A 16,289-nucleotide genomic window follows, 5' to 3' on the forward strand; every position below is an offset into this window, starting at 1 on the left:
TGACCCATGACTAACCTATAAACATGCTGCAACGTCATTCAGTATCACTCGGCGGTTTCCCTTCACTATGGCTTCAACTGCTGCAATGTTCTGTGGAGTCACAACTCGTTGTGCCTGACCTGGACGAGTAGCATCATCCACTGAAGTCGCACCATTTGCGAACTTCCTACTCCATTTGTAGACTGTGACAAACATGCATCACCGTACTGAACCTTCATTTGTCGATGAATTTCAAAAGGTTTCGCACCTTCACTATGTAAAAACCGAATAACAGAACTCTGTTCTTCCCTGGTGCAAGTCGCAAGTGGAGTGGCCATCTTTATACTGATACAGCGACGGTATGTGTGCATCTGCACTATGCAGCCACCTACAGGCCATTCTGCACACTGTCTGTAGCACAACTTACAGGATGACGACGCGAAATTTCGATTTGTTATTACAACTTTAAGGTTTTCATTTGACTCACCCTAGTAATTATTGTCTTTGAATAAAAGTGTCATTTCTGTTCGTCCCATTTCGTGTTTCTTTCAGTTACCTTCTATACTGTACTGTATTGTATCAGTTCTATGTGATGTCGAAGTTGCGTAAAGCTGTATTACTTGGCAGTGACGCATTATGCGAAAGTATATTTCAAATACATGGATTCACAGGTCCTAACTATAGCAAGCCGGTGTATAAGTACATAAATGATATCTAATGTCCTGTTGAACTTGAGTCCCATAACAGCTTGCGATCTCGACCAACCGCCGTGTCATCCTACTTCTGTATGGCGTCATTTGGCCATCCCGGCCGGAGTCATGTCCCTAAACCTAACAGCCGGTACTTCTCATTCAAAAGGCTTCCCAATGCTGCCTGAAGAGACCGAGCGCACCCCATTTCTGTTTTCCCATCAAGGAAAAATTTCTGGCAATACTGGGAAATGGAGCTAGGACCTCCACAGGACAGCCAGACACACAGCGAGGTGGCCATTCTATCGAACATTGGGTGACCAAAAATTCTGTAGCCTCATAATTTTTCGAAGTCATTTGTCCAGCTGAATGGGTTCTCAGTTACATACCCTCCCTATTTAAAATCTATAAGGGGCGTTCAAAAAGAGACGAGCTGGAGGTTGTCCAACAAAAACCGTTGAAGAGATCTCAATGCAACTGCCTACGCCACTAGGGGGATATGGTTGCACACACATATGACGACAGAGCGACCACGTGTACACTTCGACCGTCCAATGCACTCGGGTGTGCGGGAAACAGAGAAAAGGATGCTTCGTCGAAGAATGGCACAATGGTACGGAGAATACTGCATTTCCCTTACATTTTCGACGCTGAATCCGACCTATGGGCAATGGCTGCTACGGGAACTCATCAGTCTTCAATAATTAGGGCATGTACCTGCTGCGGTAACGTGATGAAATAAGGCATTCCAGATCGTGTGCCATCGGCCAATGAGATCCATGCTGTCTTGAGTCGCTTGTGTTACGCTTTCCAATGGAGAAGCAGTGTTCTTCTTGCACTTATGCCATTCGCTGATGAATTTTCGTTTCCCTCTGTTCTTTCGCTGTCAATAAACGCACAATCGGTACGCTTGAGACATTATGCGCTACCAAATATATCCCAATACGCCGTACATAACAACGGGATTTCAGAGGTTCAATCATCAAATTCTATCGGTGACAGAAAAGTGGGGACAACTGTTTTGGATACCCCTCGGGCTAGGGACTATTTGAATACTCAACAGCAGCACCGTTTTACTGCAACTATCCTCTGGTACAGGTACAAAATTTGAATGTTATACACTTTGATTCTGTTAGCGTAAATGTGATCTACGTTGCGCCTTAAGGTGCTTGTGAAGGCCCATTTCGTTCATGGTTGGTTTCTGACAAAACAAAAGAAAAAAATGGTTTTTGGATATCAAAACTGAGCCATGGATTTCAATACGGCTATGCTCAGCAAATGGCAATTTTCACGATACGTTACTAAGATGACGATCTCTAACAATCTCGGAAATTTTCTCGATACCTTTATCCGTTTCCGAGTTTTAGAGGTTCAGAGTTACCCTACTTGTAAACGTAAAATACGCACTTAAAATCCGGAGTGAAGCGAAACTAAGGACATCACACACATCCATGCCCGAGGCAAGATTCGAACCTGCGACCGTAGCGGTCGCGCAGTTCAAGACTGAAGCGCCTAGAACCGCTCGGCCAATCCGGCCGGCCTGAGATGTTGAATTATATAGTTCCGTGTCATTTCAATTTCACATAAGTAAACTATAAAAATTTCACTGACCCACGAAGTTGTTTTCATGTGAGTAAGATGCACTGCTGTAGCGGGTAAAAGAAGGGAACCAGCGGAAAAATGCTCCTATCGGAGCACAAGAAAAGCGAATATGTTCCTGTTTATCATAAGCTGCGTCGTTCTACCTTCCTTACCCCTTTAAAATCTTTCACAAAAATTTTAGCATCAGAACATATTAGGGCTTTTTTCTGCTGAGTGAGGATATGGAAATGGAAAAGAGACATAAAAGTAATAAATACTGGAAAATAGAAGATATTCGTTGTGCTACGGAAAGAACGAAAGGGACAACGCCAGCGTAAGCGAAAGGGAGGGACTCAGATGCAATGAAACATAGTTGGCAGTAACAGAATGGTGCTAGGAAAAAACTGAAGGAGACAGTGTCAGTAGGAGATGAATAAAGAGAAGGAGAAAGTGGAAGTGATAATGAGAGACAGAGTCTATAACAATGACAACGAGGAAGAAAGAGACACTGACAGCGAGAAGAGAGAGCAGCAGTGGGAATGAATGAGATAGTGGCAGTAAGAGGGAGCAAAGACGGAGAGAGTGACAATGACAGGAGACAGTGGTAGTAGAACAGAATGAAGGAGACAGCGGCTGTGAGAAAGGAGACACTGACAGACACAAAGAGATAATGACAATGAGTTTAGATGAATGAATGAGAGAGTGAGAAAAATATTGTCTGACAGTGTCGATGAGGATGAAGTGCAGCCTGGAGCATCTCCATACGACTGAGAAGGGGAAGCTTGTGACACTAATGCATCGGAGAAAGTTAAAGATCGGTAGGGAGACTCGAAAACAGAGCATAAAGGAGTAGGTGTGAGCTCTTGTGAAGAAGAAGAAGAAGAAGAAGAAGAAGAAGAAGAAGAAGAAGAAGAGGTAAAGTGGAATTTCTATGTTTGTCATCGGAAGCAGCGGAAAAAGGTAGCAGAAACACTTGCTTGAAAAAAAAAATAATTATTACAGTCAACAGAGAAAAACCGCAAAACACAATCTAACCAAGTGGCGTTCACGTGTACTTGGAAAAGCCCAAAATGTTGATAAAATTGGGGATATGTGCAAGTGTCTTAGTCATGATGACATACGATATTCAGACCAGTACATTGGCAGCATACGTCCACATTATTCATAGCCTAAGTTTGCACACCATACTGATTGGACCAAATAGGTACCTCCATAGACATTTCACACATGGCAGGACATTATAGAGGTGGAAGAATCAATATTGAAGATTTGTGGGCTAAAATGTATCTGGCATAGAAATGTTCCTTTTCACACGTCGGTCCTTTTAGAAAACTGTGGGATTTGATGATAAAGAAAGTAGCCTAGAACGCAGAGCTGAAGACGGTTCAGCAGCTATTCATGATATCTTTGAAAATTTTGCGAACAATTGCAGAGTTTGCAGCTGGTGGGAGCTAACATTACACTTGACGAAAAGTAGCTTAAAATTGTACTGAACTCACAAGAACATGCCTTAATTAACTTTGTTGACATTTCATCATAACCACTAGAACGCTTTGTTTTTAAAGATTTTATTATGGAAGTTATTTCTTTTGGTGAAGTGAGTGACATATTCGTGTACCTGAAACTATTTGTAAAGGCTAGTTTCAGATATTCAAGGATATTATTTACTGATCCTGACAATCCCATTCTATCGGTAACAGATATAAAGTACTGGTTAAATAGATTTGCCACACTATGCCCATCGGTTACTAATGTGTCATCTACCCTTAATGCTATTTGCTCCTGTTCCTTTCTGGTTCTACCAGTCTACTCTTCCACTATATCCCATATTGTTTTTATTTTGTTCCCTGACATTGCTATCTTCTTCTAGTAGGGCATTTGTTTAGATGTCTGAATTACTTTTTTTATTATTTTACAGTATTCCTTGTATTTAGCTAAATCATCAACATTGGAGCTATTCTTGGTCGACAGTTACATTTTCCTTTTTGTCTTAAAGGCAATCTTTATTCCTTGTGTAATCCATGGTTTTATTATAGACCTGTTTAATTTGAGTAACTTTTGGAGGAAAACAGCTTTCAATCATGGTACTGACATTGTTCATGAAAGTGTTATATTTTTCATTCATGTCATGAGCGCTATAAACATCTTTCCAGTTCATATCTTTGAGCAGTTTTCCAAAACACACAGTTTTTGGTTGATCAATTACTCTCCTGTACTCAGATTTAGCGGTCTTGATAATCTGCTTAGAATTTACATCTAAAACAAGGAGCTGCATGTCATGATCTGATAGTCCATTTATTACAGGTTTTATGATATGATTTTGTTCCTTTGATTTGTCTATAGAAATGTTATCAACGGCTGTCCTTGAGGATTTAGTGATCCTAGTTGGGAAGTTTACAGTGTGAGTTAGATTGAAAGACAACATTACTAACTGCAGTAAATGTTTACTGGAAGATTGCATTAGAAATCTGTATTAAAGTCACCAGCAATCAAATTTCTTTGTTTCTGCTTCTAGATGATTTATGGATAGATTATAATTTCCTGCAGGTCCTTGGTAAATATTTAATATTATATAGGATCTATTATGGAACTCTACTTCTGTTGCACATGCTTCTAGATGCTGCTCTAAACAGAATTTATTAATGTCAATTTTATTGAATTTATGGCAGTTTTTAATAAATGTGGCAACTCCTCCTCCATCCATATCTACTCTGCAGAAGTAGGAAGCTCGCTTAAATCCTGAAATGTCTAACATATCTATACCAGTGCTCACTTCATGTTCAGAGAGGCAGGTTATGTCAATTTGGTTATATGAACTCACTTCATCAATACAAATGAGTAGTTCATCAACTTTATTTCTGAGTCCTGTAAAGATCTTGTGTAATAAAGATAACTGATACTGCATACTAATGGGATTATAACTGCTTTGGCAAAGATGAACTGGCAGTTTCTCATTACTTTCTGTTAAACATTGTTTACTTGGAGGCTGTATGCTAAAATCTGACTCCTGTTGATCGGTTTTCTCAAACTGAGTTTGTCTGCGAATGTCTCTTAAAACTCGTTTTCTTTTCCCCTTCCCTATCGCAAAAAAGACATCCCTCTGACACCTGTGACCACTGGTATTTTACCACTTGTGACAGTGTCCCCCCTTAAGATTTCTGCAATCAAACCAGACAGTTTTCCCTTCCCTTTCCTACTGAGGTGAATGCCATGCCTAATGTAGTCCCATTTATCGATAGCATCCACAGGAACCAAGCCAATATGGGACCCTATATCCGTCCTAAGCAGCCACTCCAACTCCACGTTCACCCTCCCGACGGAAGAGTTCAAATGAGGCCGATCATGGCGTCTCAGCACACACAAATCCCACGCTTGTATGCTTCGTTACTGATGCTATCTTCACCAGGTCACTCTCTATGGAATATTCAGAGTCTCTGCCAATGCTATTTTCCGGACCACCCACTATAACCGTTGCACCCTCCTTTGTGAAATCCTTGCATAAAGAACCTACATCCCAGATCTGCACTAGGCTTGAAATAGTTTGTGACCTGGTACTCTGGACCTAGATTTTTCTGCGGTAGTTGACCAACACCTCTACCGTGAGAACTACCTAACAACAGAACTTTCTTTCTCTTTACAAATTTCCCTACCTTTTTCAAATCCTTGAAAGCTTGTTGTACCCTTTCTACAGCTTCAGCTACATGAGGCTCATCCGATTGTGATTGAGGCAACAGGTAAAATCTATTTTCAAGATTTAAGACAAAGCTGTCTGATGCTCTCCTTTGCCGATTCCCCCTATTGCCTGTTGCCACTTCCCACCTCTGTTCACTCTTCTCCCTCTTTAACCTGTCCAGATGCTCCCTTGCTTTGTCTGTCAGCTTAAAAGGCTGCAATTTTCCCTTCCTGTTCCAGTATATACCTATCTCTACTGCAGATCCTACAATACCATTGGTGAGCCTCATTTATGTCCCCATTTCCCACGCCACTACATTCGCCCCAATGAAAGAAACTACAGCACCCATCACACAACACCCCAGAACTAACGATCCTACGGCATGTCACACACTTCTCATTCATAGTAAAAACAGAAATCGTATAAACTGATTTAAGTACTGACTGAAACGTAAACAAAGGACCCTAGAAGCTATTCAGGCAGATATAAGTAAATTGAAAGAGTACTGAATAAAAAAACTGGTGATTACATATAAGTTTAAGTCACTGTTTACTTACGATACGCGCGCGTGAAATTAGGCCTAGGATCCGTGTTACAGGCACGAGAAGAAAAATACGCTTCTTACCCACTTTAACCTTATTTTATACTTCACTAACACTTCCACTAATTTAACAACACGTAGATTATATTTATAACAACTGTAAACGTTTAAAACAGCTTAATAACAACACTTTTTATAGTTATTTATTGCAACAAATTCTCGAAGAGTCCTAGTCGGCGCAGTGTTGCCAACATAGTGTCAATTATAACTGGGACATTTCCTGACTGGCTAACATATACAGATGTTAAGTCTCTATTCAAGAAAGGGGATAAAGAAATAACATCAAACTACAGACCGATTTCACTTTTGCCAGAATTCTCAAAAAATTTAGAAAAAGTAATGTACAGGCAGCTTCTCAACGATCTGACGACAAATAACATATTATCGAGAACACAGTTTGGATTTCTGAAGGGTTCTGATATCGAGAAGGCTATTTACACCTACAATGACAATGTACTTAATTCATTAAATAACACATTACATGCAGCAGGTATTTTCTGTGATCTGTCAAAGGCATTTGATTGTATGAACCACAACATCCCTTTAAATAAATTAGAATGCTATGGTGTCACAGGGAGTACTGCAAAATGGTTCAAGTCATACCTCGCTAACAGGAAACAAAGGATGTCAGTGCAAGGGACTAGTGAATTAAGTCATCAGTCATCATCAGAACGGGAAGAAATTACATGTGGTGTGCCACAAGGATCCATCTTAGGACCATTGCTTTTTCTTGTGTACATTAATGATCTCTTGTTAGTTGCACTGCCAGAAGCAGAGGTCGTTTTGTTTGCAGATGACACAAGTATTGCAATAAATAATATGTCGAATGTAGTTCTAGAAAGATCTGCTAATGATAATTACATAGATATTAATAAATGGTTTAAAGCCAACTCACTGTCATTAAACTTCTAAAAAACTCACTATATGCAATTCAGAACCTGTAAGAGGTTTCCACACAGCGTATACATAAAGTATGAAGAAGAGCAGATAGAAGAGGTTGACAGTCTTAAATTCCTGGGATTAGAACTTGATAATAAATTCAGTTGGGAGGAGCACACCACAGAATTGCAGAAATGCCTTAACAAATCTGTATTTGCAATTAGACTGTTAGCAGACATAGGCGACATAAAAATGAAAAAGCTTGAATACTTTTCCTACTTTCATTCCATAATGTCATATGGTATTATATTCTGGGGTAAATCTTCAAGTCAAACAAAAGTTTTCAGAGTCCAAAAGGATGTAATACGTATTATTTGTGGAGTAAATTCACAGATGTCCTGTAGAACCTCTTCAAAGAACTGGGTATACTAACTACTGCCTCTCAGTATATTTACTCGTTAATGAAATTTATCCTAAATAATATATCTCTTTTTCCAACAAACAGCTCAGTTCATACATACAATACCAGGAACAAAAATGATCTGCACAAGGACTTAAAAGCACTTACTTTAGTTCAAAAATGGGTCCACTACTCAGGAACATTCATCATCAATAATTTGCCAGCAAACTTAAAAAAATTTAGTTACAAATAAATATCAGTTTAAAAGGAGCCTGAAAGACTTACTAGTGGCCAACTCCCTCTACTCCATTGACGAATTTAATAGAAACAAATGAGGTATTGTATATACTCATACTATTAATATTGTTATTTCATCTTAAAAAAAATTATATATTGTATATACTCATACTATTACTATTTTTATTTCAGTTTTAAAAAATTGACATGTTCCGAATTCACGAGGATATCCTCAGCACGGATCTATGGAACGAAAAACTAATCTAATCTGGAGGCCCTTCTGGCTAGATGCCCAATCCTTCAGTATATTACACGAAAACCATCAAAATATGGGCCAAAAATATTTGAAGTTGTAGATTCTAAAATGTTTTACCATCAATCTAGAAATTTAATCTGGTAAACAACCAGTACAGTAACAAATGAATAGACATAGTACATAGGTTAGTTACTTCCTTAAATAACACCGGCTGAAACTGGCTTAGTGGTATCACTCTTCTTCAAGGCTTATCAGAAAAACATCGCTTGTTTTATGTGGGGAAGCTAAAGAAGAGTAAATAACACATCGCTAAAGAGATGAAAAACCAGTGAAAACTTTTCCAGCCTTTTTACATTCCGTAAAATGTTTAATACATCCCTCAGAAAAAAAGTACAAAGAAAAATGTACTGCTCATCTCAAGTTTGCACAAGTTTGATTCAAGTAATAAAGATATTGGTGACAAGAAAAAGTCGGAAATGGTAATTTAGTACAATGAACCAAAGATTGGAGTCGATATAGTTGCCAAATGCGCTCCGCTTATACTATCATGATGGGTACTATAAAGTGGCGAATGGCTGTTTTCTCTTTAGGTCTAAGTATTGCTGCAATCAGTTCTCAAGTTAGCTATGCGGGAAACGGAAACGAATCCGAAACGTCGGCTGCTTCTTCGAAGAATCGGAAGAAAAATTATTGGTAATCACTTGGCAAGGCGATAACTATTGCCTCGCTTACCTCGATCAATTTCTACGAGACTTGGGGAAATTTCAGCTGAAACTCGACAACCCGTCTCTACCCACGCCAGTCGTGTGACCTCTGATAGTGCAAATACGAAGCGTTGACGGCGCTGCTGGGTCACGAAAACAAGAGGACTTACGAAACATACCTGCAAGAATTTTGGGCGGTATTTATGCCTGCAACACTGTGCTCGTGTTTTTACTGATGAGTGTGATACAAAAAATGAACATACTGAAGAAGACGGTGACCAATTTTGCTCTGAAGACTTCATATTATTCTACACTATTCTTGTACTTAAACTTTATTATCTTTAAATGAAACAATAAGTTTACTGTTACCAGTCACAGTGACTGGTAACAGTAAACTTATTGTTTCATTTAATGTCAATAACAGTCACGGTAAAGCCTAACCTAAAAATGTTCGCATTTAAAGTTAATCTGCCCAGTCAGGCAATCAACGCTATTTTCGAGTACAAAAACAGCGCAGAAAAGCTCGCAATGACAACAAAGCATATTCACTTAAACAGTGACTGGTAACAGTAAACTTATTGTTTCATTTAATGTCAATAACAGTCACGGTAAAGCCTAACCTAAAAATGTTCGCAATTAAAGTTAATTTGCCCAGTCAGGCAATCAACGCTATTTTCGAGTACAAAAACAGCGCAGAAAAGCTCGCAATGACAATACAGCATATTCACTTAAACAGTGACTGGTAACAGTAAACTTATTGTTTCATTTAATGTCAATAACAGTCACGGTAAAGCCTAACCTAAAAATGTTCGCATTTAAACTTTATTATCCTTATTATTACAGAACGCTTCTTAAACCATAAGTAAACCTTCTTATATATTCTTCCCTTTACAAGATTTTACTAGCTGCTTTGTACGCTTGTAGCTATTAAGAGGGAAAAAGGATGTGCACCTGTATTTACTTACTACATCCCCCTAAACTAATAACGTAGAAAGTGAATGTACAGTGTGAAACACCTAAAACTTGCACTGAAAATATTGCGGAAGTGAAAAGTGCTATTGATGTGCGGTTTTCACAGAATGGACTGGTAGTCAGACGCTGGTGTTGTTAGCCAATCAACAGATTGTAATAACACCTAGGAAGTGTTTTTTGTGCATTGATCCACTTTCTTAAATGGAACAATGCCTATTGACATTAACAGACTAAAAGTAGGTAAATCAGAGTGTCATTGGTGTTTGTTGCGGGATTCTGAGTCATTTACGAGATATCGTATTTTGAAAAGTTTCCACAGCGACACTTGTTTGTGCCCTTCAGCTTGGGTAGTTTCTAGGTACGATGTTATTTTTGCTTACAATGTGCTTGCGCGTTCCTTGAGTGCATTGCGACTTGCTTGTCAGTTAGTGTTTGACAGTATAAGCAGTAGGTCATAAGTGGAGGATTGGATTTATCAGTGCAGAAGAAGCCGACATGCTCATGTCGTATTGAGGATGTAGAATGAAAACAGTTCGTTCTTGTTCGGTGTATGCGGCTAGATATCCAAGTAGACGTCAACCATCTCGGAAATTATTTATAATTTATTTTTATATTTATTATTCATAATTTATCAATCTCTTCAACCAGTTACGTGGAAGTGGCAGTGTAACACCAAGGCAATGTAACAGAAGGAAGAAAGTGACGGCAGAAGAGGGGAAAATTAATGTTCTTGCTGCTGTTGAACTTGATCCGCACGTCAGCTCCTTAGGAGTTGCACGAAGAAATAAGGTGAGTCACGCAAGTGTCCTACGCATTTATCCATCAACATAGGTTAAATCCCTATCACAGAATGGTTCAAATGGCTCTGAGCACTATGGGACTTAACATCTGAGGTCAACAGTCCCCTAGCCGCAGAACTACTTAAACCTAACTAACGTAACGACATCATACACATCCATGCCCGAGGCAGGATTCGAATCTGCTACCTCAGCAGCAGCGCGGTTCCGGGCTGAAGCGCCTAGAACCACTCGGCCAAACCGGCCGGCTCCCTATCACATCTCTCTCTATAAAGAACTGCATGGAAACGATTATGAGAATCATTTTAACTTCTGTACAAGGACATTAAGAAATGTATCATGTATCTTGTTTAAAGCTGAAACCACATTTACCAATCATGGCCAGGTAAAATGCCGAGAGATTCACTATCAGTCTGTTGACAATCCCCGTTGGCTTCGTCAGGTGGAACGTCAGCGTCATTGGACTGTAAGAGTGTGGTATGGGATTGTGAACCAACAGGTTTCATAGACGGAATGCTGTACACGCACAAGTATGGTAACCTCCTAACTGACCATCTTCCACGGATACTAGAAGCACTCTTCTGCAGAGTGGGAGGAACCTTTGGTACCAGCGTAATGGCTGTCCAGCCCAAAATGCTCGAAGTACTGCAGCTTGTCTTCACGAATTGTTTCCAAATCGTTGGATTGGACACAGAGAACCTGTAACTTGGCCGTCTCGTTCCCCGGATTTGACTCCCGTAGACTTTTTTTCTGTGCGGAAAGCTGAAAATCGTTGTCTGTTTAGACACATGAACTAAAATCCATGATATGTAACGCCTTATTGCTGTAGCTTGCTCGGACATCTCTGCTGAGTCGCAAGCATGTGTCCAGCAGTCGGTCCATACGAGACTGGAAGTGTTTATTGCCTCCGCGGATGGTCATTCGGAACACAACTCGTGATGGTCAATCGTCCCGTTGCTGGTCGGAATGCACATAACTAGTGTATGCACTCGTGTGGTTCTTTAGTGTGTTCCACCACACGCATTGTGCAAGTGTAGATGTGGGAACTTTTCAAAATACGATATCTCGTAGACGATTCGCACTTGAATCCTGCAACAAACACCATTGACACTCTAAGGCATTCTACTTTTAATCTGTTAATATCAATAGGCATTGTTGCGTTTAAAATAAAAGAGTATGATTGTATAAAAAACTTTTCTACATCTTATTACAACCTGTTTTCTTGCTAACAATACGAGCGCGTTGCCTACCAACCCATTCTGTGAAAACTGCTCAGCCCGCCGCTGTGGCCGAAGGGTTCTAGGCGCTTCAGTCTGGAACCGCGCGACCGCTACGTTCGCAGGTTCTAATCCTGCCTCGGGCATCGATGTGTGTGATGTCCTTAGGTTAGTTAGGTTTAAGTAGTTCTAAGTTCTAGGGGACTGATGACCTCAGAATCATTTGAACCATTTTTGAAAACCGCTCATCAATAGCTCTTCCCATTTCCGAATATTTGCGTTGTAAGATTTATGTGATTCACCCTGCATTTTATAATTTATGTCTGACTGATACAAAGGCAGCAATGACGTAAGTTTTTTGAGGATAGTATACGAATGTTAAAAAAAACTATAACGATCACACAGACTATATACAATAGAAACATATTGGATATGTATTCTAATAATGCTGTAGCAATGTTACTCTAGTATTTCGATAGGTTTTTCCTTATCTACTGTCTATACGTCTTTAATGTTCTTTATTATTTACACCTTTTTCAGAAATTAACCAAGTCTAATATTTGTTTGGAGGACAATGGCTGATACTGTTTCTCTAGCATTCCGACGTGCTTCCTCTCTCCCTGCTTCCTGTCATTCATACCACCGTAAGGGAATCACTGTTTTTCATGATCTGGCGGATTTATTGTAACTATGCAGTGGCCCTTGCCGTTGCCACCGTCATCAGTTGATCTAAAAGAGGGGTGAGGATGTCGTGTGTGTGCCTTCTGTCTGTGAATCGTCCTATAATTTTATTCTGTGAGTTACAAATTTTTTAACTGATTGTATTTTCTGAGGCGCAGAACGGGAACCAGCCTAGCATTTGCAAAAACAAACTTGAAAACCATCCAAAAATCAGTCAAACTGACGAGTGTAACAGACCAACAGTCGATAATACACTGCACGGATTCGATACTGGCCTGGGTGATCCAAACTTGTTGCAAGCTACCGCACTGCGCGTTAATCAAAAGGGGCCCCACCCTGTTTCCTCTCATTGCCCTGAAATGGACGAGGACCGTTTTCTTTTCAAACCTGAGATAGTCTTTTGACTACAAAGAGCGCTGCGAGTCGTTAATCTCTGAGACAGAAAGGCAGCTTATTGTGGGCTTACCTCCTTTCTCCCGCGACAAGAACAGTTGCTGTTTGAGTGACGTCTCCTGCACCTCCTGTTTCACGTTAACCTCACCAAAGACGTACGTCACGTTTCCCACATGAACGGCCTTCGATTCGGTCACGGAGAGACTCTCGAATTTCTGGTTTGCCTCACGATGTAAAAGCGAGGACAACGCTCGTATCACTTCGTCTGTCGATTGCTCTCCATCGCCAGCGGCGTGCCCATCTTCCTCTCTGTCTTCTACCAGCGGCTTCTCGCTACGCTCTTCACTTTTGCTGTCGATCTCGGCTTTGGAACGTTCCTCGACACCGCAGTTCTGCAATGCTGCGTGGCGCTGCTCGAAACTGTCCTCGTATTCGACGTTACAATTAGCGTCGGACGCTCCGAAACCGAGAGCGAGGTCCCTGGCCAAGCTGGCCAGGTCGCCGGAATTGTAGGACGAGAAGCAACTGTCAAACGAGTCCCTTCTGGCGACCGGCTCCAGGTCGCAGTCGCAGATCCCGGAAGCGCTGTCATAGCCTTCGGAGCCCCTGCGCTCGCCGGACGCTCGCGGGTCAGTGTCTGTGGACTCCGCAAGCTTCCGCAGGTCGGCCAGTATACCCTGCTGCTCGGGGTGATCCGGCGAGAGACACTGGTCGTTCACGGTGACGTCACCAGCGACAGGCGTCTGGTCCACCTGGCACGGCACTTCTTCTGTCTCCATGGGAACCGCGCTAGCCACGATACGCCACAACACTGAGTCATCAGCTCGCGGTTGCGTGAAGCGTTGCTCGGAGCTCAGGTGATAAGCTACCACTCCGCGTCCTTCGCCTCCCACTTCTTCCTCTGCCCCTACTACGAATCTCTACGAGCACTCCCGTCTGTGCATGAAGCACACGAGGAGGGCGTTGACTTGTGTGTTACCTCATTCTGACGTTTTCATCAATAATGACACTGTCCCTCTAATGGTTTGTATTAAATGTTATTGCACTGTGTCAAGACGCTTTCACCGCAAGCAAGCGAGTCATTCATTACAAGCCGCGCACAGGACTACATTCTAGGCGCGCAGTCTGGACCCGCGCGACTGCTACGGTCGCAGGTTCGAATCCTGCCTCGGGCATGGATGTGTGTGATGTCCTTAGGTTACTTAGGTTTAAGTAGTTCTACGTTCTGGGGGACTGATGAGCACAGATGTTAAGTCCCATAGTGTTCAGAGCCAATTGAACAGGACTACATACGTAGCGGTAGGCAGCGGTGGCTGGGGTAACAGGTGACCACTGTGGGAACTTAGATTGAGGATATCAAGCGCTGGTCGTACCTTATGCAGTAGCATTTGCCCCCAAATCAACAAACGATATGCATATATAATCATATTTAAAGAAAACGCTCGCAACTGAGAAGCTCTAAAGTCTTAGTAAGTATAAAAAAGACATCACAGTGATAATGGAACCAATCAGAAGTGACTGTGGCGGCAAACAGAAACTGCAAGCGTTGCCGGTACACCTGCCACCCTGGGTGGTCTTCTGGGAAGACAGGAGGTGGATGTGTCTATAATGGATGAACTGTATCTATATAAAGGGAGCCATTCAGGCCTCAGAGAAACTGGAGGCAAGTTGATTTATGCTAGAAATCTAAGGAGCTCCAGAACATGCATTTATGTCAAAAGTGGAACTTCATTCACCCCGACGTCTGAATATTCTTCCAGGAACTATGTGACCATCAAAATGAGCCAGTGTGAGAAAGAAAGCAAGACGGAAATTGTGTTGGCCTCACTTTATATCCCTTACGAGAACAGCACTCTACCTTCCCAGGAAGTAAAGAGAATGGTAGATAGCTCCTCACAGCAGAATCAAACTGATGGTTATTCGTGATACCAGCGCTCACGACCTGGCATGGGGAAGCAGCGATAACAACAGAAGAGAAGAGTATCTTTTTGAATTTTTACTTGAAAGCAACCAGGGTATCCTAAATAGGGCCAGGGAACCTACGTTCATGGACATAAGAATGGAAGAAGTAATTATAAATTTTGGGTCCATCCTCGTTGGCAGCTGTGCTAAATAATTGAAAGTGGCGTTGGAGCGATCCTCATCTGACCAAATGTACATAAAGTTTGAGGTTGAAATGAGTGTTAAACTGGCAATGGCCTGAACTATGATGTGGAATCCAGAAGATTTCGAGGCTGTGACGTCTGATATTATGACTTCTTGTTTATAAAACCTCCCAATGACAAAGCCGTACACAGACAGGAATGAACCTTGATGGGACAATAATCTGAGATGCAAAGGAAGCATGTAAGAAGACTCCTCAGCCTTATAAGAAAGAAAGGACAGTTATCAAGGTATGGGGAGGCACTGTGGAACACCATAATTAACAATGTAAATATTTTGTACTGTTTAATTCTGTTTGATGACAAATATGTATTTTTTAATGTATAATGTCTTTGACATATTGTAATGAAGCAGAAAGTTGTGTAAAATGTTTTCTCTTAATTATTTAAATTGTTCTAATAATTGAAAGAAAATGTTATATAATTATGTGGCTTCTGTGTTGACATGTTAATGTATTTAAATATTAAGATTTTTTAAAAGATGTTTGTTTACAATTATGTACAAGCTGGTTCATACTTAGGGACTTGAATTGTATAAAATGAAAAGCAACAGTACTTCCCATTTGTAACGGAAGTGAGATGGCGCGCACCAAAATACGGTTGGCACGGGCTAAAAGGTGGGTGTGGCGCTCAGTCTGGGCGCCATGCGAGGGAACACAGTCAGTCAGGAGCTACCTACTGGAAAGTCTGGTCTGAGCACAAAGTGAGTGAACAGCACAAGTGGCGAGTAAAGTATTCAGTACCTGCATTAATATGGAAAGACCTCGGATGTGTGTACGACTCTGAAATGGTGCTCTATTATTGGAAAAAGGCTTTGAGGTTGGTAATTTCGTCGCTAAGAAGAAGAAAATAGAGCAAATTATATCCAGAGGAAAGACCAGGTAGCCACTATGTACTCGCGTCCAATATTGCTCCATCACTTCAGCAAATCTAATAGGTCAGATTTATGTCAAAGTATGGACCAAAACATTTAAGTGTTGTTTAATTTGCAATAATAAGGCAAATTATTTTAAACTGTGTGTCAGATCCTTGAATCGGTTCCTCCCATCATACCTCTTAGGATCCATT

At 41.0% G+C, this 16,289-nt stretch overlaps 1 protein-coding gene across 1 annotated transcript in view; it reads right to left on the reverse strand.

The window, feature by feature from the left end:
* The window catches only part of LOC126267342 (uncharacterized), a 160,140-nt gene extending 146,274 nt beyond the window's left edge, over positions 1-13,866 (reverse strand). Inside the window, exon 1 of the mRNA XM_049972464.1 lies at positions 13,133-13,866. Coding sequence (XP_049828421.1) covers positions 13,133-13,838 — 706 coding nt within the window. The 5' untranslated portion in view covers positions 13,839-13,866. The remainder of the gene's footprint in view (positions 1-13,132) is intronic.
* Positions 13,867-16,289: the final 2,423 nt, after the last annotated feature.

This window comes from Schistocerca gregaria, chromosome 4 (genome assembly GCF_023897955.1).
Source record: "Schistocerca gregaria isolate iqSchGreg1 chromosome 4, iqSchGreg1.2, whole genome shotgun sequence".
NCBI lineage: Eukaryota > Metazoa > Arthropoda > Insecta > Orthoptera > Acrididae > Schistocerca > Schistocerca gregaria.